The following is a 21,099-nucleotide window of genomic DNA, read 5'->3' as shown; positions in this document are numbered from 1 at the left end:
TCTGGCTCTGTATTCACTGGAGTTCAGAAAAATGAGGGGTGACTGCATTGAAACATTGAATGGTGAAAGGCCTCGATTGAGTCCATGTTGAGAGGATGTTTTCTATGGTGGGAGAGTTTATGACCAGAGGACACAGCCTCAGAATAGAGGGGCGTCCTTTTAGAATGAAGATGAGGACTCATTTCTTTAGCCAGAGAGTGGTGAATCTGTGGAATTCTTTGCCACAGGCAGCTGTCAAGGCCAAGTCTTTATGTATATTTAAAGCCAAGGTTGATAGATTCTTGATTAGTCAGAGCATGAAGGGATATGGGGGAAGGCAGGAGATTGGGGCTGAGAGGAAAATTGGGTCAGCCATGATAAAATGGCAGAGCAGACTTGATGAGCCGAATGGCCCCAGCTCTTTTCCTATGTATTATGGTCTCGTGGAAACACAAGGAGGAATAGGATGGTGGGATTGCTTTGCTTGATGTTGGCAAGGACTCTGCTGGGTACAGGCAGGGGATTGTGAACTCAGCTATTTCTGGGAATGGCGGCATGAAAATTGTTCTTGCTGTAGGTAGATTTGATTGATTATTGGTTCGCATCTCTGCCTGGTTTGGCAGTGTCTTGTGTGTAACTGGCTGTTTCTGGGCGTTGACCTACCAAGAGTGATGAGCATTTTTTTTCTCAGAGGTGAACTAAGATGTGCAAGCAAAACGGTACTGGTTCACTGCAACCTGATCGGGAATGTGTTATAAAATACGCTAATGTCTGAAGTGAGTTATGCACCCTCCCAATCCACTAGTCTCAGCGAAAAAAGAATGGGTTCTGTTGACCCAAGAGAGAAATTCAAATGCCGCAGCCCGGAGACAAGACAGCCTACAGAGGGGTATTAAATCTTAAATTCTTTTGGATGAGTAGCTTGTTTAAGGGAAAACAGTAGGACATGACGCATCTCAATCGGTGAGAAAAAAAATATTTTCAAATGATGACTCAGCGAAGGAAAGCTTTCTCCTGAAGGTTGGTTGGTGTCCCGAGTTACAGAGAAGGGAATTGTGCCAAGGTTTCTCCTCCTCCGGTGATCCCTGGTTTTAGCGAGCTCAAAAGTCAGACAGGGCTATAGATTCTGACCCTGACCTTGACAGAAAGTGGTGGGTGCAGGCCAATAGTGAGGGAGGGCAAACTCTAATTCAGAGTAAGTGTTTGTACATTAAATAGGGACTATAGCGGAAGATAATATGAAATAATTTCAGAATTAGAAATCTGCAAACCTCAGAATGTCATGTTTTGTCCTTTTCAGGGTCTTGCTTCTGCTGAAACAAGTTTTGCTCCCCAGACATTGAGCTCACCAGCAGGAACTCAAGCACCAATGATGCCTGCATCAGCAGCTGTACTCAGCAAGGTAACAAAGGATCACATTCAGTTATCACTCTTGCTATTTAGCACTTAACAGCCAACTGACTAAAGTTGTCCAAGACTCAAATGTGGTAAACAGCCCTTTTATTGACCCAAGACTCTCCATTCCTTCTGCATGACACAGCCACCATAGCGCTTTCTGCTTCCTGACTCCTCCCCAGGACCCTCCACAACTCCTACTCACTGCCCGTCATTATCCTAATGACCCTCTACTCTCTCCCTTCCTCTCACGATCCTACACTCCCCCACCTTGGCTATCTCCGACTGCTGTGTCCCCAAGCCAGTCCATGTGTCCCTCTGTGATCTCTAAAACGGGTTAAGGGAGTGAGGTGCCCTGTGGGTACATTTATTGTAGGGACAGAGTGCTACAAAAGGACAACTTCCCTTTGATCTTTTTCTGGTTATTTACCTTGTCCATTGAGCTTAGTCTGCAAGTTTGTGTTTTAAATGGACACCCCTCTATCCTGAGGCTGTGCCCTCTTGTCCTAGACTTGCCCACGATAGGAAACATTCTTTCCACATCTCTGTCTACGTCTTTCAACATTCAAAAGGTTACAGTGAGATTCCCCTCCCCCTGATTGTTCTAAATTTCTGCGAATACAGACCCAGAGCTATCAAACGTTCCTCATATAACACTTTCTGGAATCATCATTGTGAACCTCCTCTGAACCCTCTTGAATGCCAGGTTCCAAATCAGAATCAGGTTTGCTTTCATTGGCATATGTCATGAAATTTGTTGTTTTATGGCAGCAGTACATTAATAAATAATAGTAAAGAAAAGCTATAAATTACGATTATACATACATATAAAATGTTAAATAAGTAGGGCAAAACATGAGCAAAAAATAGTGAGGTAGTGTACATGTGTTCATTGTCCATTCAGAAATTTGATGGTGGAGGGAAGAAGCTGTTCCTGAAATGAGTGTGTGCCTTCAGGCTCCTGTACTTCTTCCTTGATGGCAGCAATGACAAGAGGGCATGTCCTAGCTGATGAGGGTCCTTAATGATGGATGCAGCCGTTTTGAGGTTTTGCCTTTTGAAGGTGTCCTCAATGCTGGGGAGGCGAGTGGAGCTGGCTGAGTTTACAACTTTCCGCATCTGTGTAGTGGTCCCTCCATACCAGACGGTGATGCAGCCTGCTGGTGCTGGTGGTCCAGTTAATTGGTGACTCTAAATTGCCATTGGTGTGTTGGTAAGCGTGGGAATCCGGGATTGGTGACGTGTAGGTGAGCGTGGGAATCTGGGATCGGTGATGGAAATGTGGTGAGAATAAAATAAGATTAGCGTAGAATTAGAACAGTTGAATGCTTGAAAGTTGGTGTTGATTTGGTGACCATAAGGCAAGCTTCTGAGCCATTCTTTGTGAACCTGCTTGGTGACAAACCCCATAAGCCCTGTTGGGTAGAGAATGCCAAAGATTTACCAGTCTCTAATGATGAAATATCTCCTCCCATGAATGGCTCACCCCTTACTATGAAGCACAGTTCCCTGGTTCTAGGCACCCAATTGAAACATCAGTTCTACTCTGGCAAACCCTGTAAGAGTTTTGCATATTTCAGTGAGATCCCCTCTGATCTGGAGAAAGTGAGTGGAAGTTATTGCTGAATGTGAGAATATGTTGGTGGGAGGGAACTGGTTGGACTTCTTTTCAAAAAAGAAGCAAATAAACATGCAGGCAGTACTGGTGTGGATTGAAGGCACAGAGGATCTGCAAACACAAGAGATTCTGCAGATGCTGGAAATCCAGAGTAACACATACAAAATGCTGGAGGAACTCAACAGGTTAAGCAACATCTGTGGAGGGAAATGAATAGTCGACTTATTGAGATACAGCACGGAATAGGGCCTTCCGGCTCTTCGAGCCATGCCGCCCAGCAATCCCACAATTTAATCCTAGCCTAATCATGGGACAATTTAAATGGGCAATTAACTTACGAATCGGTATGTCTTTGGACTGTGGGAGGAAACTGGAGCACCCAGCGAAAACCCATGCGGTCACAGAGAGGACACACCAGCTCCTTACAGGCAGCTCTGGGTCGCTGGTAATGTAAAGCGCTATGTTACCATACTGCCTTTTCTGGCTAAAACCCTTCATCAGGACTGGGAAAGAAAAGGGCAGGGTCTCAGGGAGGATGTAGAAGTGAGTTGAGAGTGACCGGGAAGCTGAGCGGTCTGGGGAATATCACCAAAGGAAATGAGGTCTGTGACTGACTGGAACATTTTTCTGCTGGTGAAAATTTTTCAACTCTCTAAAAACCATCCAACACCAAGTCTCTTTCATTCTTAGTCTCTGATTTTTATGATTTCTGGTCAAGTTCCTGAGCAAAAATGAGGAAACAGCCAGCTCACTCTTAGAGCAACACACACAAAATGCTGGTGGAACACGGCAGGCCAGGCAGCATCTATAGGAAGAAGTACAGTCGACATTTCGGGCCGAGACCCTTCATCAGGACTCACTCTTAGAAGATAGTTTCCGATATTGTTGGAGGGGGGAGGGGTTGGGCCCCTCACATCTGTATCTGAGCCCAGGAGTGGACCCCAAACTCCCTCAGTCTTACACTACCCACCAAATAGCCATTCCACCTGGCAGTTGTAAATAAAGGTATATTGGGAGGAGGAAATGAAACATAGTGGAAAAAGTGAAGTAGTAAAATTGCATTTGGTTCCAATTTCTTTACCTTCTGATATTTCGAAATTGCTTTTGATTGAAACAGGTCTCACCGAACCCTGAGTCGGTGATAATGAAGGTTCACTATGAGTATTCAGCGGCGGCAAGAGTGGAACCTGGCACATCTTACCCTGATCTTCTAAACATCATCAAATCCAAACTCAGCCAACAGTCAGGATGGATGGAATTGAGGTGGGAAGGAAGGGGAGTGTACACTGCACAGTTTTAGCATTCACAGCTGGTGCAGTTGACCTCCAACTCTTTTCGCTCTATTATTTTCCACTAATTATCATTACACTTAGTCTTTCTTTAATCCTCATTTGTCCGAACAATGACAAAAGAGCTAAATTTCAAGGACTGAGTGAGTGTTTCGCTCCTTCTTAGCACATGTCCAAATGTGGCACCACAGAGCTGTCGGTACGTTTGAAGTCAGTAGGAATTCAGCAGAAACTTGTGCCCGGTTCAAAAACAAAAGGGTGGTCATCGACATGGAAAGTGTTAACTTATGCCCAAAATATTGATGTAGGTGTACTTAAAACAGTACCCTAGTCTTATCGACTTCCAGTTACTTCATCAATCTCCTCTCCTCCTTTCGGAAGTTAGAATATTGAATGGTGATTGTGAAGTGCCATATACAGCTCGTGAAGTACTAGGCCTTTACAGCATCCAGTCTAAGTTCAACATTAGTGCTCAGATCCTTAGAACATTCAGTCACGTATGGTAGGAGATGCTAGACAAGAGGTTGTGCAGTGACCCTGTCCAACAAAGAGAAGCTAATCACTTGCCCTTATCACTCAACAGAATTATCATTGTCAAATTCACATCAACGTTCTGGGAATCACACGTAAAATTAGTGGGGAATGGAATAGATCTGTATGCCCACATGGGTTGTTGTTGTGACATACGTCTTGACCAGCTAATCAATCTCACTCCTGGGATTGGTTAGGACTGACATAAGGAGAATTTTCTTCACTGTGGATAGTGAAACTTTAGATTTCTCTAGCTTGGAAAGCTTTGGGGGCACAGTCATTGAGTTTGTTCAAAGCATAGATTGATAAATATCTGTACATTAAGGGTATCAAAGGCTAGAGGGGAAATTAATGGTGAGAGAGATGATCACCGTAATCTTGATAAATGGAGGAGCAGGCTCAAAGAGCCAGGTAGGCTACTCCTGTTCCTAATTTTTAATGAGAAAATGATTAGCAAAGCTTGTTTCTCCTTGAGCTTCATAAACAGAGGTAGTGAGAACAGAACAAGGACAGCCACACTGAATTAATATGAAGCCCTGGTTAAGCCACAGACAGAGTATTGTGTTCATTTGCAGTCACCAAGAAGGATGTACCAATGCCAGAGAGAATATAGATAAAATTTGCCAAGGGGGTTTCCAGAGCGGAAGGATCTCAGTTACAAGGTCAAGTTGGAGAAGCTGGGAATCTCCTTGGAGAAGAGGAGGCTGGAAGGAATTTTGATACAGGTGGACAAGATTTAGATAGGAGAAAAGTTGTTATTCCAGCTGATGTCAAAAGGAACTGAGGACAAAGAGTCAGGTTGTAGGCAAGTGATGTGGGAAAAAACGAAGAGTGGTGATGACCTGGAACAGGTTGTTGATAAAGGTGGTGAAAGCAGAGATCAACAGTAATTTCAAAAGGGTGTTGCATCAGCATAAGGGAGAAAAAACTTGCAGGACTGGGAGAGAGACAGACAGAGAGACAGTCCTGGTTTACAAATTCACATTCCTCCATTATAGAATGCCCAACCTAGCTTACCGAATAATATCACAGGAGTATCTTCATTACAAGGACTGAAGTAGCCAAGAGGAAAGTACACCACTGTCTTTCAAGAGCCATTAGGGATAGTTAGTAAATGTTGTCTCGCTATCATATGTCCTATACAAGAGAAAATCTGTGGATGCTGGAACATCCTGTATGTTGTTAACTTTTGTCTTACATCTATGTCCATGTTAATTGTTATCTAACTCATGTGCATTCTCTTTTTTGTTCTGATCATCACATCCACTTTACTCTCAGTTACAAAGATGAGGAAAAGCAAGAGCTAGTGCCCATCAGAGGAGAGGAAGATCTGGATAAGATGTGGAAACAGGTTGTCGAAAGACACATTACTGTCTGGTGCAAGGTGAGAATGTGAATTCTGATTTGATACAAATGATACTCAGCAGGCAAGCAGAGTTTGCTTCAGCTATGTATTTAAGAGGCAGGAACAAATGACCAAAAATGGTAAAGACCGTAAGACATAGGAGCAGAATTAGGTCATTTAGCCCATCTGATCTGCTCCACTGTTCTATTGTGGGTGATTTAATATCTCTTGCAATCCCATATTCCTGCTTTCTCCCCATAAACTTTGACATCTGTACTAAACAAGAACTTTTCAGCCTTTTAAATGTCTCCACAGCTGTCTGTAGCAATGAATTCTACAGAGTCACCACCCCCTGGCTAAAGATATTCCTCCTCTTCTTAGTTCAGAAAATGAAAGTAAATTATCAATAAATACAAAAAATGATTGTGATATTTTCTAAAACTATAAAAAAAACCTCCATCCATTAACCCACTCCACCACATTTCCTAATACCACTAATCATTTTCTGTCAGTTACCTCATGTACAGATACTACTGTCCCTAGCATCACTTCATGTACATGCAGTCTGTGTATTTCAGCTTATCTTGTTCATTTATATTTACTGTGGCCTTTTTTTATTGTGTTCTTTATGCTTGCTGTGTTTTTTATGCTGTATCGAATCCGGAGTAACAATCATTCTGCTTTATACAAATGACAAAAAACAATCTTGAAAAGAAACTAGCAATAAAGCTTCTCCCATTGAAGCAACTGCAGAAAATATTGTTCGGGCAATACAAGCTGAGGCTTTGAACAGTTTCATATCATGGCTGAATACGCTGTAAATGTGGCAGTGAAAGAGGTGGACTGAGGGCCTAGTGACAGTGAGGATTGTAAACACCATAATTATTACCAAAGAGAATCAGTTGAGAAGTTAAGGAGATGAAAGCTGGACAGATCTCTTGGCCTGCTCGCCCACTTCCCAGCGCTCTGAACCAAAAGGATGTGTATGGATGGTGAATGCCTGCAGATGCTTGGGGACCACCTTTGGAAATACTTGTAGCAGTCTCAAAAGCTGAAAATATAATACTGCTCTTTAAGAAAGAAGGAAGAAAAATCCATAATGAAGTACGTTGTCAGAAGACACTTAGAAAATATTATGATTGGGCAGTCGGTATTGTATTAAAATCAGAATCGGGTTAATTAACCTGATTCTCATTATACTGTATGTCATGAAATTTGATATTCGGCAGGCAGCAATACAGTGCAGCACATAAATATATCTATAAAGTACAATAAAAATGTATAAAAATAAATAGTGCAAAAGAGAGCAAAATAGTGAGGTAGTGTTCATGGACCATTCAGGAATATGATGGCAGAGGGGAAGAAGCTGTTCCTAAAATGTAAAGTAGTAAAGATCATGCAAACAAATTTAATTTGAGGATGTAACTAACAAGAGATAAGAGGGTACAAGTAGATACGGGATATTTAGTTTTATACAAGTGATTTGATGAAGTACAACACAAAAGAAGCCAACGAGAGTGCAGAAATGGGCAGAAGTTGTTGTAGCTGGGGTGGGCCTGATGGTGGGCCATTGCTGGGTGATGACAAATGGACAGTGGCTTCAGGATCCGAGTGGGCGGAGCAGGAGTGGGCAGGCTCGGGATCTTGAACAGTGCCTGAACTTGGATGGCCAAACTTTTAGTGATGAGGAACATTGAAACGAGACATTTGTGATGCAGCCTATGCCCAGTAATGTTGCAAGTGAAATGGAATGTGTTACAAACATCACCCTTTCAAATGTCTTCAGCAGCTTGGCAGCTTGAGTAAATATGCTGAAAATATTTTTGGTGAATTGTTCAGGGAAGCGGGCAGCTTTGCTTTTAAAGTAAACAGCCTTGGAGAACGGATTGACTGTTTGCAAGTTAAATTAACACAGCTTGATCCCAAAGTAGATGTTTCACTGCAAAGTATTAACTTGAGAAATCCTTCATGAGTTCCACCTATCAGGATCAGCAACTGTTTCATCGAACCTCTCTGCCAATTCCAATTAATGACAAGCCATCACCTATTCATATTCTAACTCCATACGGAGAGGAAGGAAAAGACAACATTAAGTTTTACACTGATCCTTCCTACTTCTTTGACTTCTGGGAAGGAAAAAATTCTGCAAGACACAAAAGATTACACATCACAGTCTCAAATGAGAGTACCTATGGTATCACAGTGGTTAGCATTTAAAGGCAGGTATGGGCACCTTACAGATGGAGATGGAATTGGAGATGGAGAATGCTCCTCCCCCTTTCCTTTCTTCCATGGTCTTCTACCCTCTCCCATCAGATTCCTCTCCTCCAGCCTGTTCTCTCTTTCACCAATCAACTTCCCAGCTCTTTACTTCACTCCTCCCCCTCTCCTGTTTTCAGCCATCACCTACTACCTTGCACTTCTTCCTCCCCTCCCCCCACCTTCTTGCTCTGATTTCCAAATCTTTTTTTCTGGTCCTGATGAAGGGTCTTGGCCGGAAACCTTGACTGTTCACTCTTTTCCATAGATGCTTCCAGCCCTGCTGAGTTCCTCCAGCACTTCGCGTGCGTTGCATGGAGAATATATAACGGGACGAGGAACTACTAGATGATTTTTCCAGAGTTCTTCAGATTGACTGTGAATTGTTAGAGCCCCAGTACCTATTGAGACCCTTGCACACTAATGACCTGAGTATGAATATGGAGATATGATTAGTAAGTTCACAGATGACACAGAAATTGGCAGTGCATAATGGAGGAGGTAGACTGCAGCTCCAAATTGGCATAATGGAGGAGGTAGACTACAGCTATTGAACAAAACTGGTAGATTGATGAAATAGTAAGAATATATATATAGGCATCCGTTAGTCTCGTGAGACCATGGATTTGCACCTTGGAAGGTTTCCAGGGCGCAGGCCTGGGCAGGGTTGTATGGGAGTCCGGCAGTTGCCCAAGCTGCAAGCCTTCCCCTTTCCACGCCACCGATGTTGTTCAAGCAGCTTGGCACCGGTGTCTTCGCAGAGCAATGTGTTGTTAAGTGCCTTGCTCAAGGATGCAACACGCTGCCTCAGCTGAGGCTCGAACCAGTGACCTTCAGGTCACTAGACCGATGCCTTATCCACTAGGCCACACGCCAACACAAGTAAGAATAATTTAATCCTTAAAAAGTGAGAAAAGAGCATTTTGGGAGGACTAATAAAGCTAGGACATACATAATCAATAGTGGGATCCCAGGAAGTTCTGAGGAACAGAGGGGCCTTGGTATATAGAATCCTTTAGGATTGAGGACAGGTGGATTAAAAAGTCATAAGGGATACTTACTATCATTAGACAGGACACAGAATACAAGAGTAGGTTGGTTTTAGTACAAGTATATAACATACAAGTTAGGCCAGAAATGGGGCATTATGTGTAGGTCTAGTTGCCACATGATAGGAAGGATCTGATTGCATGGAGGAGGGTGCAGAGGAGATTCACCAGGATTTTGGATGAAATTAAATGCTCAGCTTTGAGGAGAGCACAGATAGGCAGGGTTTGTTTTCCTTGGAATGGAAAAGGCTGATTGGGAATCTGATTCAGGAGGGAAAAAAATGAGGCATAGAAAATAATAGGCTTTTCCCTTTAGTAAATATATCTGTAACACAAGAGTTTAACTTTAAGAAGTAGGAGACAGAGCAGGTTTGAGGAAGAGTGCTTTTCATCCAGAGGGTGAAAGCTAGGGAGCACTGCTGGAGGAATTGTTAAAGTTCAAAGTTCAAAATAAAGTTATTTTCAAAGTACCTATATATCACCATGTACAACTCTGAGATTAATTTTTTGTGGGCACAGTAACACAGTAGAATCAAGAAAGACTGCACCCAACAGAACAAACAACCAAAGTGCAAAAGAGAACAAATTGTGCAAATACAAAGAGAAAAAATATAATAATAATAAAAATAATAAATAAGCAATAAATATTGAGAACCTGAGGTGAAGAGTCCTTGAAAGTGAGTCTATAGGCTGCAGGAACAGTTCAGTGATGGGGCAAGTGAAGTTATCCCTTCTGGTTCATCCTGACGGTTGAGGGGTAATAACTGTTCCTGAACCTGGTGGTGTGGGTCCTGAGGCTCCTGTACCTTCCTCCCGATGGCAGAGAAGAGAGCATAGCCTGGGTCCTTGACTATGGATGCTGCCTTCCTGCACCAGCACTCCGTGTGGGTGTGTTCAATGGTTGGGAGGGCTTTACCCATGATGGACTGGGCTTTTTGTAGAATTTTCTGTTCAAAGGCATTGGTGTTTCCATACCAGGCTGTGGTGCAGCCAGTCAATATACTCTCCACCACACATCTGTAGAAGTTTGTCAAAGTTCTAGATGTTATGCTGAAAACTCCTAAAGAAGTAGAGGTGCTGCTATGCTTTCTTTGTGATTGCAGTTGTGGGTTGGGCTCAGGACAGATCTTCGGATATGATAACACCAAGGATTTAAAGTTGCTGAACCTTTCCAGCTCTGATTCCCCGGTGAGGACTGGCTCATGGTTTCCTCTTCCAAGTTAATAATCAGCTCATTGGTCTTGCTGACATTGAGTGAGGGGTTGTTTTGTGGCACCACTCAGCCAGAATATGAAACTTCCTCCTATATGCTGATACGGCTGATGACAGTGGTGTTGTCAGCAAACTTAAACGTGGCAATGGAGCTGTGCTTAGCCGCACAGACACAAATATATAGCAACTAGAGCAGGGGGCTTAGCACACAGCCTTGTGGTGCACTTGTGCTTCTGGTAATTGGGGAGGAGATGGTTTTGGCAATCTGAACTGACTGGGGTCTGCAGGTGAAGAAATTAAAGATCCAGTTGCACAAGGAGGCATTGTGGCCAGGGTTTTGAAGCTTATTAATTAGTTTTGAGGGGATGATAGTATTGATTGCTGAGCTGTAATTGATAACGAGCATCCTGGTGTCTGCATCTTTGCTCTCCAGCTGTTCCAGGGTTGAGTGAAGATCCAATGAAGTGGCATCTGCTGTGGATCTCTTGTGCCAGTAGGCACTCAGCCTGGGTATACTCACACTTAAAACATCATGGCTTAGATGGTTACAGGCTGAATGTGGATAGTGGGATTAGGTTGATGTAACCCATGTGGACAGGAGGAGTCTAGCTTCCTGGTGGCTAACATAGACACAATCAGAAGGCATGAAAGACCTTTCTTTGTGCTATATGCTTGGAAGGGAGCAAATATGACTATATCATTTTTTAAAAAAGATGCAGGGCAAAATGAGTAATTACTGACACAAATATGAGTGGAAGGAAAATGGTTTGAATCTAAAATGCAATATGTCTTTGCATTGCACCACTGTCACAAAACAACAGATTTCATGCCATACAAGCCTCTGATAATAGACCTGATTTTGAGATGTAATACTGAAAACCTTTAAAAGAATAATAGGATTACACAGAATCAGTGTGGATTTGTGAAAGATAAATCATGTATGACTAATCTACTGGTGTTCTTTTGAGGATGTGATAAGTGGAAGAGGTAAAGGGCTACCATGGATGTGGTGTATTTGGTATTTCAGTAGGGTTTCAATAAAGTTCAACACAGTAGGTTGGTCAACAGGGTTAGATCACTTGAAATCAAAGGTAGCATCTGGACATGGATGGAAAATTAGTTATTGGACAGAGTAGAATAAATGGATACCTTTTAATCTAGCAGTCTGTGATAGCACAGGAAAAAGATCTTTGAAGCTCCAATGGTTTACTACGTACTGTAGATCAACAGTTCAGCTAAGGGAGCAATCTTCTAATTTTACTGGCAATACTGGTGAGACTGCAAAGAAATAGATGACATTCAATAAAGAATCTTCAAGGGAGTATGAACAGTGCATGAGAACATGCCAGGTGGAATATAATGTAGAAGAAATGTATACAAAACAAAAAAAAACCAAGATTAAGTGGAATGAAATTGAGTGGCATATTCAAATGCACCTGGATCCCCTTGAATTGATATTCAAAGGGATCCAGGTGCATTTGAATATGCCACTGAAAGCGGTAGGTCTGGGTGCAACAAATTATTAAGAAGGCAAATTGTATTTTAGCCTTAATTATGCAAGAGTTTGATTATAGGAGTAAGGAAGTCTTATTGCAATCATATTGAGCCCTGGTGAGACCCTCTCGGAGTACTGTGTATAGTTTTGGTCTACTTGCTTAAGAGGAAGTTCAGACAGAATTAACTAGATCAGTTTAGGGATGGTGACTTTTCCATACAAGGAGTGATTGAGTAGATAGGATGGATATACTCTTCTCAGGTTTCCAGCCGGGTACAAGTATTGCTTATAACCGATGCTTTGATGACAAACTCTGCCAGCTTCATCAGGGATGATGCCTGGGTATGTCTAGAGAGGTGGTATTTATACCCCCGTAGTCGGTCCCTCCTGATTGGTTAGTCCTCATCCAATCAGATTTACACTCTCCCACCTTGTTTAGAATCGAATTCCAGTTCTTACTTAGAGCGAGACCTTCGTCTTTGTTAATATTATTTTCCTCTAGTTTTATCTCAATGGTTTCCGTCACCAGGCAGTCCCAAAAGCCACTGGCATGGCATAGTAGCAACAGCTTGTGCTTTCGAAGTTGGATTTTCTTGAGTTTAAAAGAATGAGAGGGTAGATGCAGGGAGAATGCTTCCCTCGGTTGAGGTGTTCATAACCAAGGAACCTTCATGTTGTTTTTATTTCACAATACACACTGAGACTTAACCATGTGTATTCAAACTGCAAAATGTACACACATACTGTGTTCATGGAACAGAACACACAAACTAATATGCATATACAATAATGACAGTACACAGTACAGAAGACAGATACAATAATGCACAGACTCATTGAGATCTGAAGTACAGCACACACTCTTGGTACAGAGATTGACTCTGAAGCTCACATCACACCTTTATATTATACTCAATCACACCAACAAATTAACGCAACAGTTTATACCCTGGCTATTCTAACTGAATTCCTTATTAGTCTACAGATCCTTTAGCTGGACGCCAAGTGCTTTACAAAGCCCTGGCTCTTTATAACTACAGTGGACAAGGTCCTGAGGATATGGAGTTTAATGAAGGCGATGTCATCGATGTACTATCTGAAGGTAAAATGTTGTTGTGCTTAATCTACAATTGGCGTCTAACACAGTATATCTTAAAGAGATCCCTCTCTATCAAGAGAACTTCAGTCCTTATGCACACATTCAAACCTCAAGCATTCCTTCATGATTGCTGCAGTGTTAAAGAGGACAATAATTGGCCTTTGTTCCTACACCCCACCCCAGTCACATAATACGTATACACCAATAAATACCAGGTTACCAATAGCCATGGGAATTAAGTCACATCATCTTCAGAATTAGCAGATGGTGTAAGTAGGAAACGGCAGCATATTGTGAAGAGTTTCCTTCTTCATGTGTCCTGCTTCATGCATACAAAATTTTTGAATACAGCTCCTTTCTCCCTGTTAATGTGAGGGGGTCTAGGTGTTACTTGGTGTTCTGGGCATATAGATCACAACATCCCTATCTTTTTGCGATCCTTTTTCCTAGGTTGGCGTATTTTGCCCATCCCCAATTGTCTTGAAGGTGCTGGGGATTTGACACCTTGAACATAGCAGTCCTGGTGAAGGTGCTCTGCCAATGAACTGTTAGGAAGAGGCAACCATTTGCTTGCATTTGACCCACATCCCTCTAAACGTTTGCTGCCTATGTTTCCAAGACAGAATGGTGCATGACAGAACAGATTTGTGGTTGTAGCTCCCATCCACTAATACAGTACACAGCCTCATTCATCATCAATACAGTTCTGCCCTGTCAGCACAGAATCCCACCATCCCTGCCCCTCACCATTAATCCAATCTCCTTCCACTACGGCCCTTTCTCCGCCAGTAGAAACTCCAGCCTCTCTCTCAATACATACTCCCTTTCAATCCAGCCTAATCCCATAAATACGTATCCTTTGCTGTCAATAGACTCCCTTTAATAGTACAGCACCCCATCAGTGAAACCACATTGCATTGCCATATTGTGCCTACCCTCCTCTTATGAATAGCTGTCAATACAATACTTACCCATCAATACCATTTATTTCAAGAAGCCTTTTCTTAATCTGTTTCCTTGCAGTGAATGAGGAGTGGCTGGAAGGACATTCCAATGGGAATATCGGCATTTTCCCTCGGTGTTTTGTAGGACCACAAAAGCTGGAAACCACCAACTCCAAGGAATCATCTTGCTCTGAAGTTACAGGAGCTTCTAGGAAGGCATCTTTAGCAGAGACCAACTCTGAAACAAAACATTTGGGAACCCTCTGAGGTGGCAGAGAGAGGTCTGGCCAATAACTGGGAGTGGCTGTGGGTTATAGTTTATTTTCGAAGGGATGTATGTTTGACCTCAGAAAGGAGATAACCCTGATCTTTCTGAGACACAGTCTCCAGGCAAGGGAATGGATTCCTTAGTCTCTGGGTAGTTAGGATTTCTTCATTCTCTGAAGGATGAAGGGCACTAATCTCCTAAGGGTGGGTCATGTGTGGTTGTTGGTTTGTTTGGACGCTGGGAGTACAGAGCCCCGCCACAGTGGACCAAACAAATCCCCAGCTCAGCCTCAGATTTTGCTCTTCTGGAGAGAGAATGGTCAGATTCAGGGGTTGTTGGTATGGTCAGTATTTGGAAAAAAGGGGATGGTATATTTTGATTTCCAATGGTGGAAGTCTTGAACATCTCTCTGGGTGATTTCCTTTTGATTCCAGAGGGGAAACAAAAGTTCTAGTTAGAGTGAGTATAACACTCTCTGGGGTTGGTGTCTGGGAAGGGTCTGCTTAGTCTCTCGGGGAGATGAGGTAGAGTTTCTGAATGGTCCCAGGGATATAATCTTGTCTCCTTACCCAACAACATGTATAGATGCCATAGAGGCAATTCAGCAAAGATTCACTAGACTGGTTCTAGGTGCCTTGGGGTTTGTTATTAGTAAATATTTATTAGGCATTGTATTCTCTAGAGTTTAGAAGAATAGGAGGAGATCTAATTGAAATTTAAAAATTAATTAACATGCTTAGCAGTCTAGAGTAGAAAGGATATTTTCCCTGTGGGAGGAGTCTAGGACAAGAGGCCCAGTTTGTGAATAAAGTTTAGATTTAGAATTAGGATGAGGAGAATTTATTTAACTTAGAAGCTGGTGAAACTTTGGAATTCTGTATCCCCTTCAAAACACAGACTGATTTTATGGGCATTAAGGGATTTGGGAATAATGTAGGAATGTTGCATGAGGTAGAGAATTAGTGTGACCATGATTAATAGTGGAGTAGGATCGAAGGGCCAATAGCCTAGCTTTAAAAAAATGTTTTTATACTCATCTTTCAGCAAGAGGAAAGAAAATCTCTTTAGGAGTAGAGGTGATCTCAAATATTTCTGCTATTAAAGAGTTTGAAGTTTCTCTCTCTCAATTTTGGTTTATCTTAGTTAAAACATTTTTCATTGAATTAAATGCTTACATACTATTAATATAAAATCAGTAAGGAAAAGCTTCCAACAAAGGAGTCAACCTGTCACCAGACACATCTATAATCTTATCTTCTTGTTAAGTGCCTTACTGTACAGTTTACCTTTATTTATCGGCTGTTTGGTTCACTAAAGATCTATAAAGTAAACTCAATCAATTGTTTTGATTTATTATGATTTTTATGTGGCCAGCAGACTCCCAAGGCTGTTTCTTGGGACCAAAGGTGACTCAATTTGACTCATTTTGTGGGTTCCAAGGTAACAAAGAAGGGTAATATAGGAACCATAAGCATATGGATGAAATAAAAGATGGAGGGCTACAGGAGAGAGAAGTGTTAGATTGATCTTGAAGTAGATAAAAGGTCGATATAACATAGTGGGTTGAAGGGCCTGTACGATGTTCTATTGCTTGACGTTCCCCAGGTGCCTGTTAAGAGTGGACGGGTGTTTAGTTTGTAAGCTGCTGTGCTCCTTTCTCTGCCAAAGCAGGGTTTGCAATACAAGACCTCATATTTCTCAATGCCACCCTGAATGCTATTTGTTCACTTTGAGAAGGTTATTGACCAGAGTTTCCTGTAGTCAGAGGGCATTCATATCTTTTGTCCAACTGGTAATCTCCTTCGAGTGTAATGAAGTCACTGACGAATTAAGCCAGGAACTGACCTGCGTCACTGCAGGGCTTTCCCCTTTTATACCTGTTGAAATAGGCCATCACATGACCTCCCACTGGCGGGAAAATTGCATCATGTGACCTCACATTGGCGGGAAATTACATCACTCCACCGTCACAAGACATCATGCCCAGCAGAGAGTCAATTACATCATGGTTATGTGACAGTCACTAGATACCCACGGGATATGTAACAGGGAGAATAAAATATTCTGCCCAGCGTAGCTGACTGGGTGTGAAATAGGGCTTCAATATCAGAGATGTTGGTCTGGAAGAGGTCACTGAGAATGTCGTTTCAGTAAATATGATAGACCTTGTGGAGATATTGTTGGTATTTTTCCATTTTCTGGAGATGCTTCTGTAGCTGGTCCAGACTCAGAAGGATGTCAGAGGGCAGGGATCACTGCTGCCCAAGGATGCTGTATTCTTGATGTCCAGATCCTCCATTTATAAATAACCAAATGCTGCATAGTCAATTTTGTCTTTGAGATTGACCCTGAGATATGGGATGGGCCACATTTTCCAGGGCCTGATCATCCATCTTTATTGTGGAGGGTAGTGTGGTGTAGCAAAGGAAATTGGTTGCAAATGTCCAGCAAAAGCATTGACAAAGGCTTGACCTCAGGGTGTATACATACCAAAGTCTTCTGTGTGTTGCAGCTTGAGTACTGAGGTTTGGATGATCTTGCTGTGGAGTGGAGTTGTTGTGGGTTGAAGATCAGCTCCACTCATGCAGGGAATCGAACTCTGATGCAACAGTGCAGGGGAAAAAGGTTAACTAAGGTCCTTGGGCAATGATGTAGCCTTATTAGACACCTGTCTTCACAGAGAACAGTTTTGTATCAGGCTTTTATACCATCATGGAGCAAATGTAAGATAGAAATGAGCTTGTGTTGAATTTGTGGAGTGTGTTCCACAGTCTCCTCTGGTTGACTAAGTTAAAGGCGCTGGTGAATGATTTCCTGTGTCAGCAGGAAACCCCTGCAACACCCTCTACTCCCCCCACTAATTAACCTACCCAGTACATCTTTGGATTGTGGGAGGAAACCAGAGCACCGGGGGGAGCCCATGCATTCCATGGGGAGGACATTCAAACTCCTTACAGATGGCACCCCAATTGAACTCCAAACTCTGGAATGCCCAGAATTGTAATAACATCACACCAAGTGCAGTGCTATCATGGTGCCTAGGTACATGCTGGACACTAGACTCCTCAAACAAACACTTTATTTCCAAAATGTGTTACGATTACCAGGAAGACAGCAGCATCGCAAACTCATGTCGGATCATGAGTGGTAGCAAAACTGGACCAGACAGGCTGACGTGGGATGGTGTTAAGTACACTCCATTCCACAGAGTCTTGGTTAAAGTCCAGGAGATATGGACTACCTTCTTCATCTTTTTTGAGCTCATCTCCATGATTGTCAGTTGGGACTGTCTTGGGTGTTAGGGCTACAAATGGCTTTAACAGTACTGAAGAACTCTGGTTGTCAGGGCTGTTTGTGAGTGGCTGAGCCTCCTGGGCTTACTTTGTCCCTCCACCATTCATTCTCAAGTTCCATGTTTTCTATTAAATGTCCAACTTCAGATACCCATAGAGTTGGGTCTTCTCCCTCGAAGCAAGATGGAGCTTCCAGCTCAGGAATGCTTTTCATCTGTGAAGAATTAGCTCCTGTGTCTCTTCACAAACACAAGAAAAATCTGCAGATGCTGGAAATCTAAGCAACACAACAAAATGCTGGAGGAACTCAGTAGGCCAGGCAGCATCTATGGAAAACAGTAAGCAGTTGACATTTTGGGCCAAGACCCTTTATCAGGACTGATGAAAGGTCTCGGCCCGAAATATCAACCGTTCACTTCTTTCCCCCCACCCCCCCCCCCCAATAGATCCTGTGCCACTTGGTCATTCTTAAATCGGTCTGGTTTCATCTTCTTAGAAAAGTCATGACTGTCTTCACAGTTGCTAGTTATAGCAGACCACTAATACTTTGTGGCTTTTACAATTATTCTGAGGTACTATCTGAGAAAATTTGACTTTGCGGGTCTTTGAGGGCTTTGGCAGTAATTTTCTTGTGTTTATCTAATGTTTGCTATGACAAAACTGTGCGCCAACCATTTTATCAAGACAAGATCCCCTAAGAATTATGTCCACAGACAGCAATGACCTGTGAGCCCCTGCCTCAGCAAGATGGGCTTGACCAAACTGAACGACACAATGACAGCTGCAACAGAGCAAAGATTAATCCAAACAGTCTAGTGTCCAAGTCCCAAGCAGAGCCAGAGACAACAGACTGGACTTGCCCAGGTCCACTGACTGCTTCCAGAGACCAGTCTATCCACATTGACCCACCAGATCCTACCACAAAGAACCCATTCAACACTAAGCCCACAGGCCTATTGATGCAGTGTAATAGCTAGCCAATCAGAGCCTTGCATTGGTGCAGCATTCCTGGCCATGGATATATACGGATGTGCTCCCCAAGCCACCACACCTGACCACAGGGATTCTCTCTTCAGAGCACCTGACAGCTCCTTCCCCAACAAACCTGCATTTTAAAGGCAGATGCCAAACACAGGGATGAAGAAAGGACTCCACACAGCACTGACATGGGCCAACTTTGACAGGAATTCCCAAACTGTCGCTGGAGACTGCGAATAAAGGTAATGTGACACACCAAGGTTTGGTAAAGAATAGAATCTGGAGATTGCATCAAGCAAGCCTATTTTAATAGCTGATGATTCTAACCTCTCCTAGATTAAAGAACATCTCACACAAGCATGGAACTACTCAGAAACCAAATTCAATCATGCAATTCTGGACAAATTGGAGCCCTGTCCAAAAATTTGAAAACCATGCTTCAAATTGGCCTGAATCACCATAGAGAGAGACCACTGACAGTCATGTAGCAGCTGCAGGCACTATTAGGAATGGCTAAAATTACATTTCCAAATTAAATTTTCTGGGTATATGAAATTAATTTCAGCCAGATGCTCCCACAGACAGGGGAAACTTCAGGGAACTGTGCCAATACATAACAAGAAGTTATTACCAGAAGTGGCTGCTACATCATTTAGTGTGAATCGAGACAGAACCTTTTTATATTTAGTTAGAGATAACACACAGGACAGCCCAACAAACCACACCAACCAACTACCCACTAGCACAAGGAAATCTGCAGATGCTGTAAATTCTCCCATCATTTTGGATTCCACCTCCTCCTTTCAAATCTCTTACTACCACTTCTTTCAGTTAGTCCTGATGAAGGGTCTCAGCCTGAAATGTTGACTACTTCTTATAGATGCTGCCTGGCCAACTGCATTCCACCAGCATTTTGTGTGTGTTATTTAACACTAGCCTAATCATAGGACATTTACATAGAACAGTACAGGACAGCAACAAGCATTCGACCCACAATTATTGTGCTGAAACAACTAAAAAGCAAATCAATTAACACCCAAACATTAATCCCTCCTACCTACACCATGTCAATATCGCTCCATCTTCCTTATATCCATGTGCCTATCCAAATGTCCCTTAGAAGCCTCTAATGTGTTTGCCTTTACCACCATACCAGGCATCCACAACTCGGAGTAAAAAAACTTACCCCTCACATCCCCTTTGAACCTAACCCATGTCACCTTCAATGCATACCCTCTGGTATTAGACATAACAATCCTGGAAACAAATACTCTGTGCATTTTAATCTATGCCTCTCATAAACTTGTAAACATCTATCCAATCTCCATCAGCCTCTGCCACTCCAAAGAAAGCAACCCAAGTTTATCTAACCTCTCGTAACAGCACATGCCCTCTAAACCAGGCAGCATCCGGGTGAACCTCTTCTGCACTCTCTCCAAAGCCTCAACATCCTTCCTATAGTTGGGTGATCCGATCAGAACTGTACACTATACTCCAGATGTGGCTGAACCGGAGTTTTATAAAGTTGCAACATAACCTCTTGGCTTTTGAACTCAGTGCTTCAACCAATAAAAGCAAGCGTTCCATAAGCCTTCTTAACCACCTTATTGACCTGTGTAGCCACTTTCAAGGGGCTATGAACTCAGATCCCAAGGTCTCTCTGCTCAGCAACTCTGTTAAGGATACTGTCTCCTTGCATTTGCTCTTCCGAGGTGCAACACCTCACATTTATCTAGGTTAAACTCCACCTGTCATTTCTCAGCCGATATCTGCAACTGGTCTATATTGTGCTGTATTCTTTGCCAGTCTTCTACACTATCCACATCTCCACCAATCTTGGTATCATCTGCAAATTTACTAACTGACCTACATACATTTTCATCCAGATTATTTATAGAAATCATAAACAGCAGAGGTCCGAACACAAATCCCTACGGACACTACTAATTACAGGCCTCCAGTTTGAATAAGTCCTTTCAACCACTATTCTCTGTCTTCTATGCTGAATCCAAACAACCAATTTGCCATGGTTCCCCTGCATCTTAACCTTCTGGATTAGTCTCCCATGAGGGACTTTGTCAAATGTCTTAGATTTTTGATTGGAGAAAGGCTAACTTTGAGAAGGTGCAAAATGATTTAGAAGGAGTGGAATGGGACAATTTGTTTTATGGGAAGGATGTAATAGAGAAATGGAGGTCATTTAAAGGTAAAATTTTGAGGGTACAGATTCTTTATGTTCCTGTTAGGTTGAAAGGAAAGGTTAAAAGTTTGAGAGAGCCATAGTTTTCAAGGGATATTGGAAACTTGGTTCGGAAAAAGAGAGATATCGACAATAAATATAGGCA

The 21,099-nt window shown here is 42.5% G+C and overlaps 1 protein-coding gene and 1 pseudogene across 1 annotated transcript in view; both read left to right on the top strand.

Annotated features, from left to right (window-relative positions):
• The window catches only part of LOC140730972 (NADPH oxidase activator 1-like), a 53,921-nt gene extending 38,098 nt beyond the window's left edge, over positions 1–15,823 (top strand). Inside the window, 5 exon segments of the mRNA XM_073052097.1 lie at positions 1,280–1,381; positions 4,110–4,255; positions 6,091–6,196; positions 13,151–13,274; positions 14,295–15,823. Coding sequence (XP_072908198.1) covers positions 1,280–1,381; positions 4,110–4,255; positions 6,091–6,196; positions 13,151–13,274; positions 14,295–14,482 — 666 coding nt within the window. The 3' untranslated portion in view covers positions 14,483–15,823.
• On the top strand, positions 7,823–10,604 carry LOC140729909 (actin-binding protein WASF2-like; annotated as a pseudogene).
• Positions 15,824–21,099: the final 5,276 nt, after the last annotated feature.

Source organism: Hemitrygon akajei, chromosome 7 (assembly GCF_048418815.1).
Source record: "Hemitrygon akajei chromosome 7, sHemAka1.3, whole genome shotgun sequence".
NCBI classification, from domain to species: domain Eukaryota; kingdom Metazoa; phylum Chordata; class Chondrichthyes; order Myliobatiformes; family Dasyatidae; genus Hemitrygon; species Hemitrygon akajei.
This window is presented reverse-complemented; position numbering and strand designations above follow the sequence as displayed.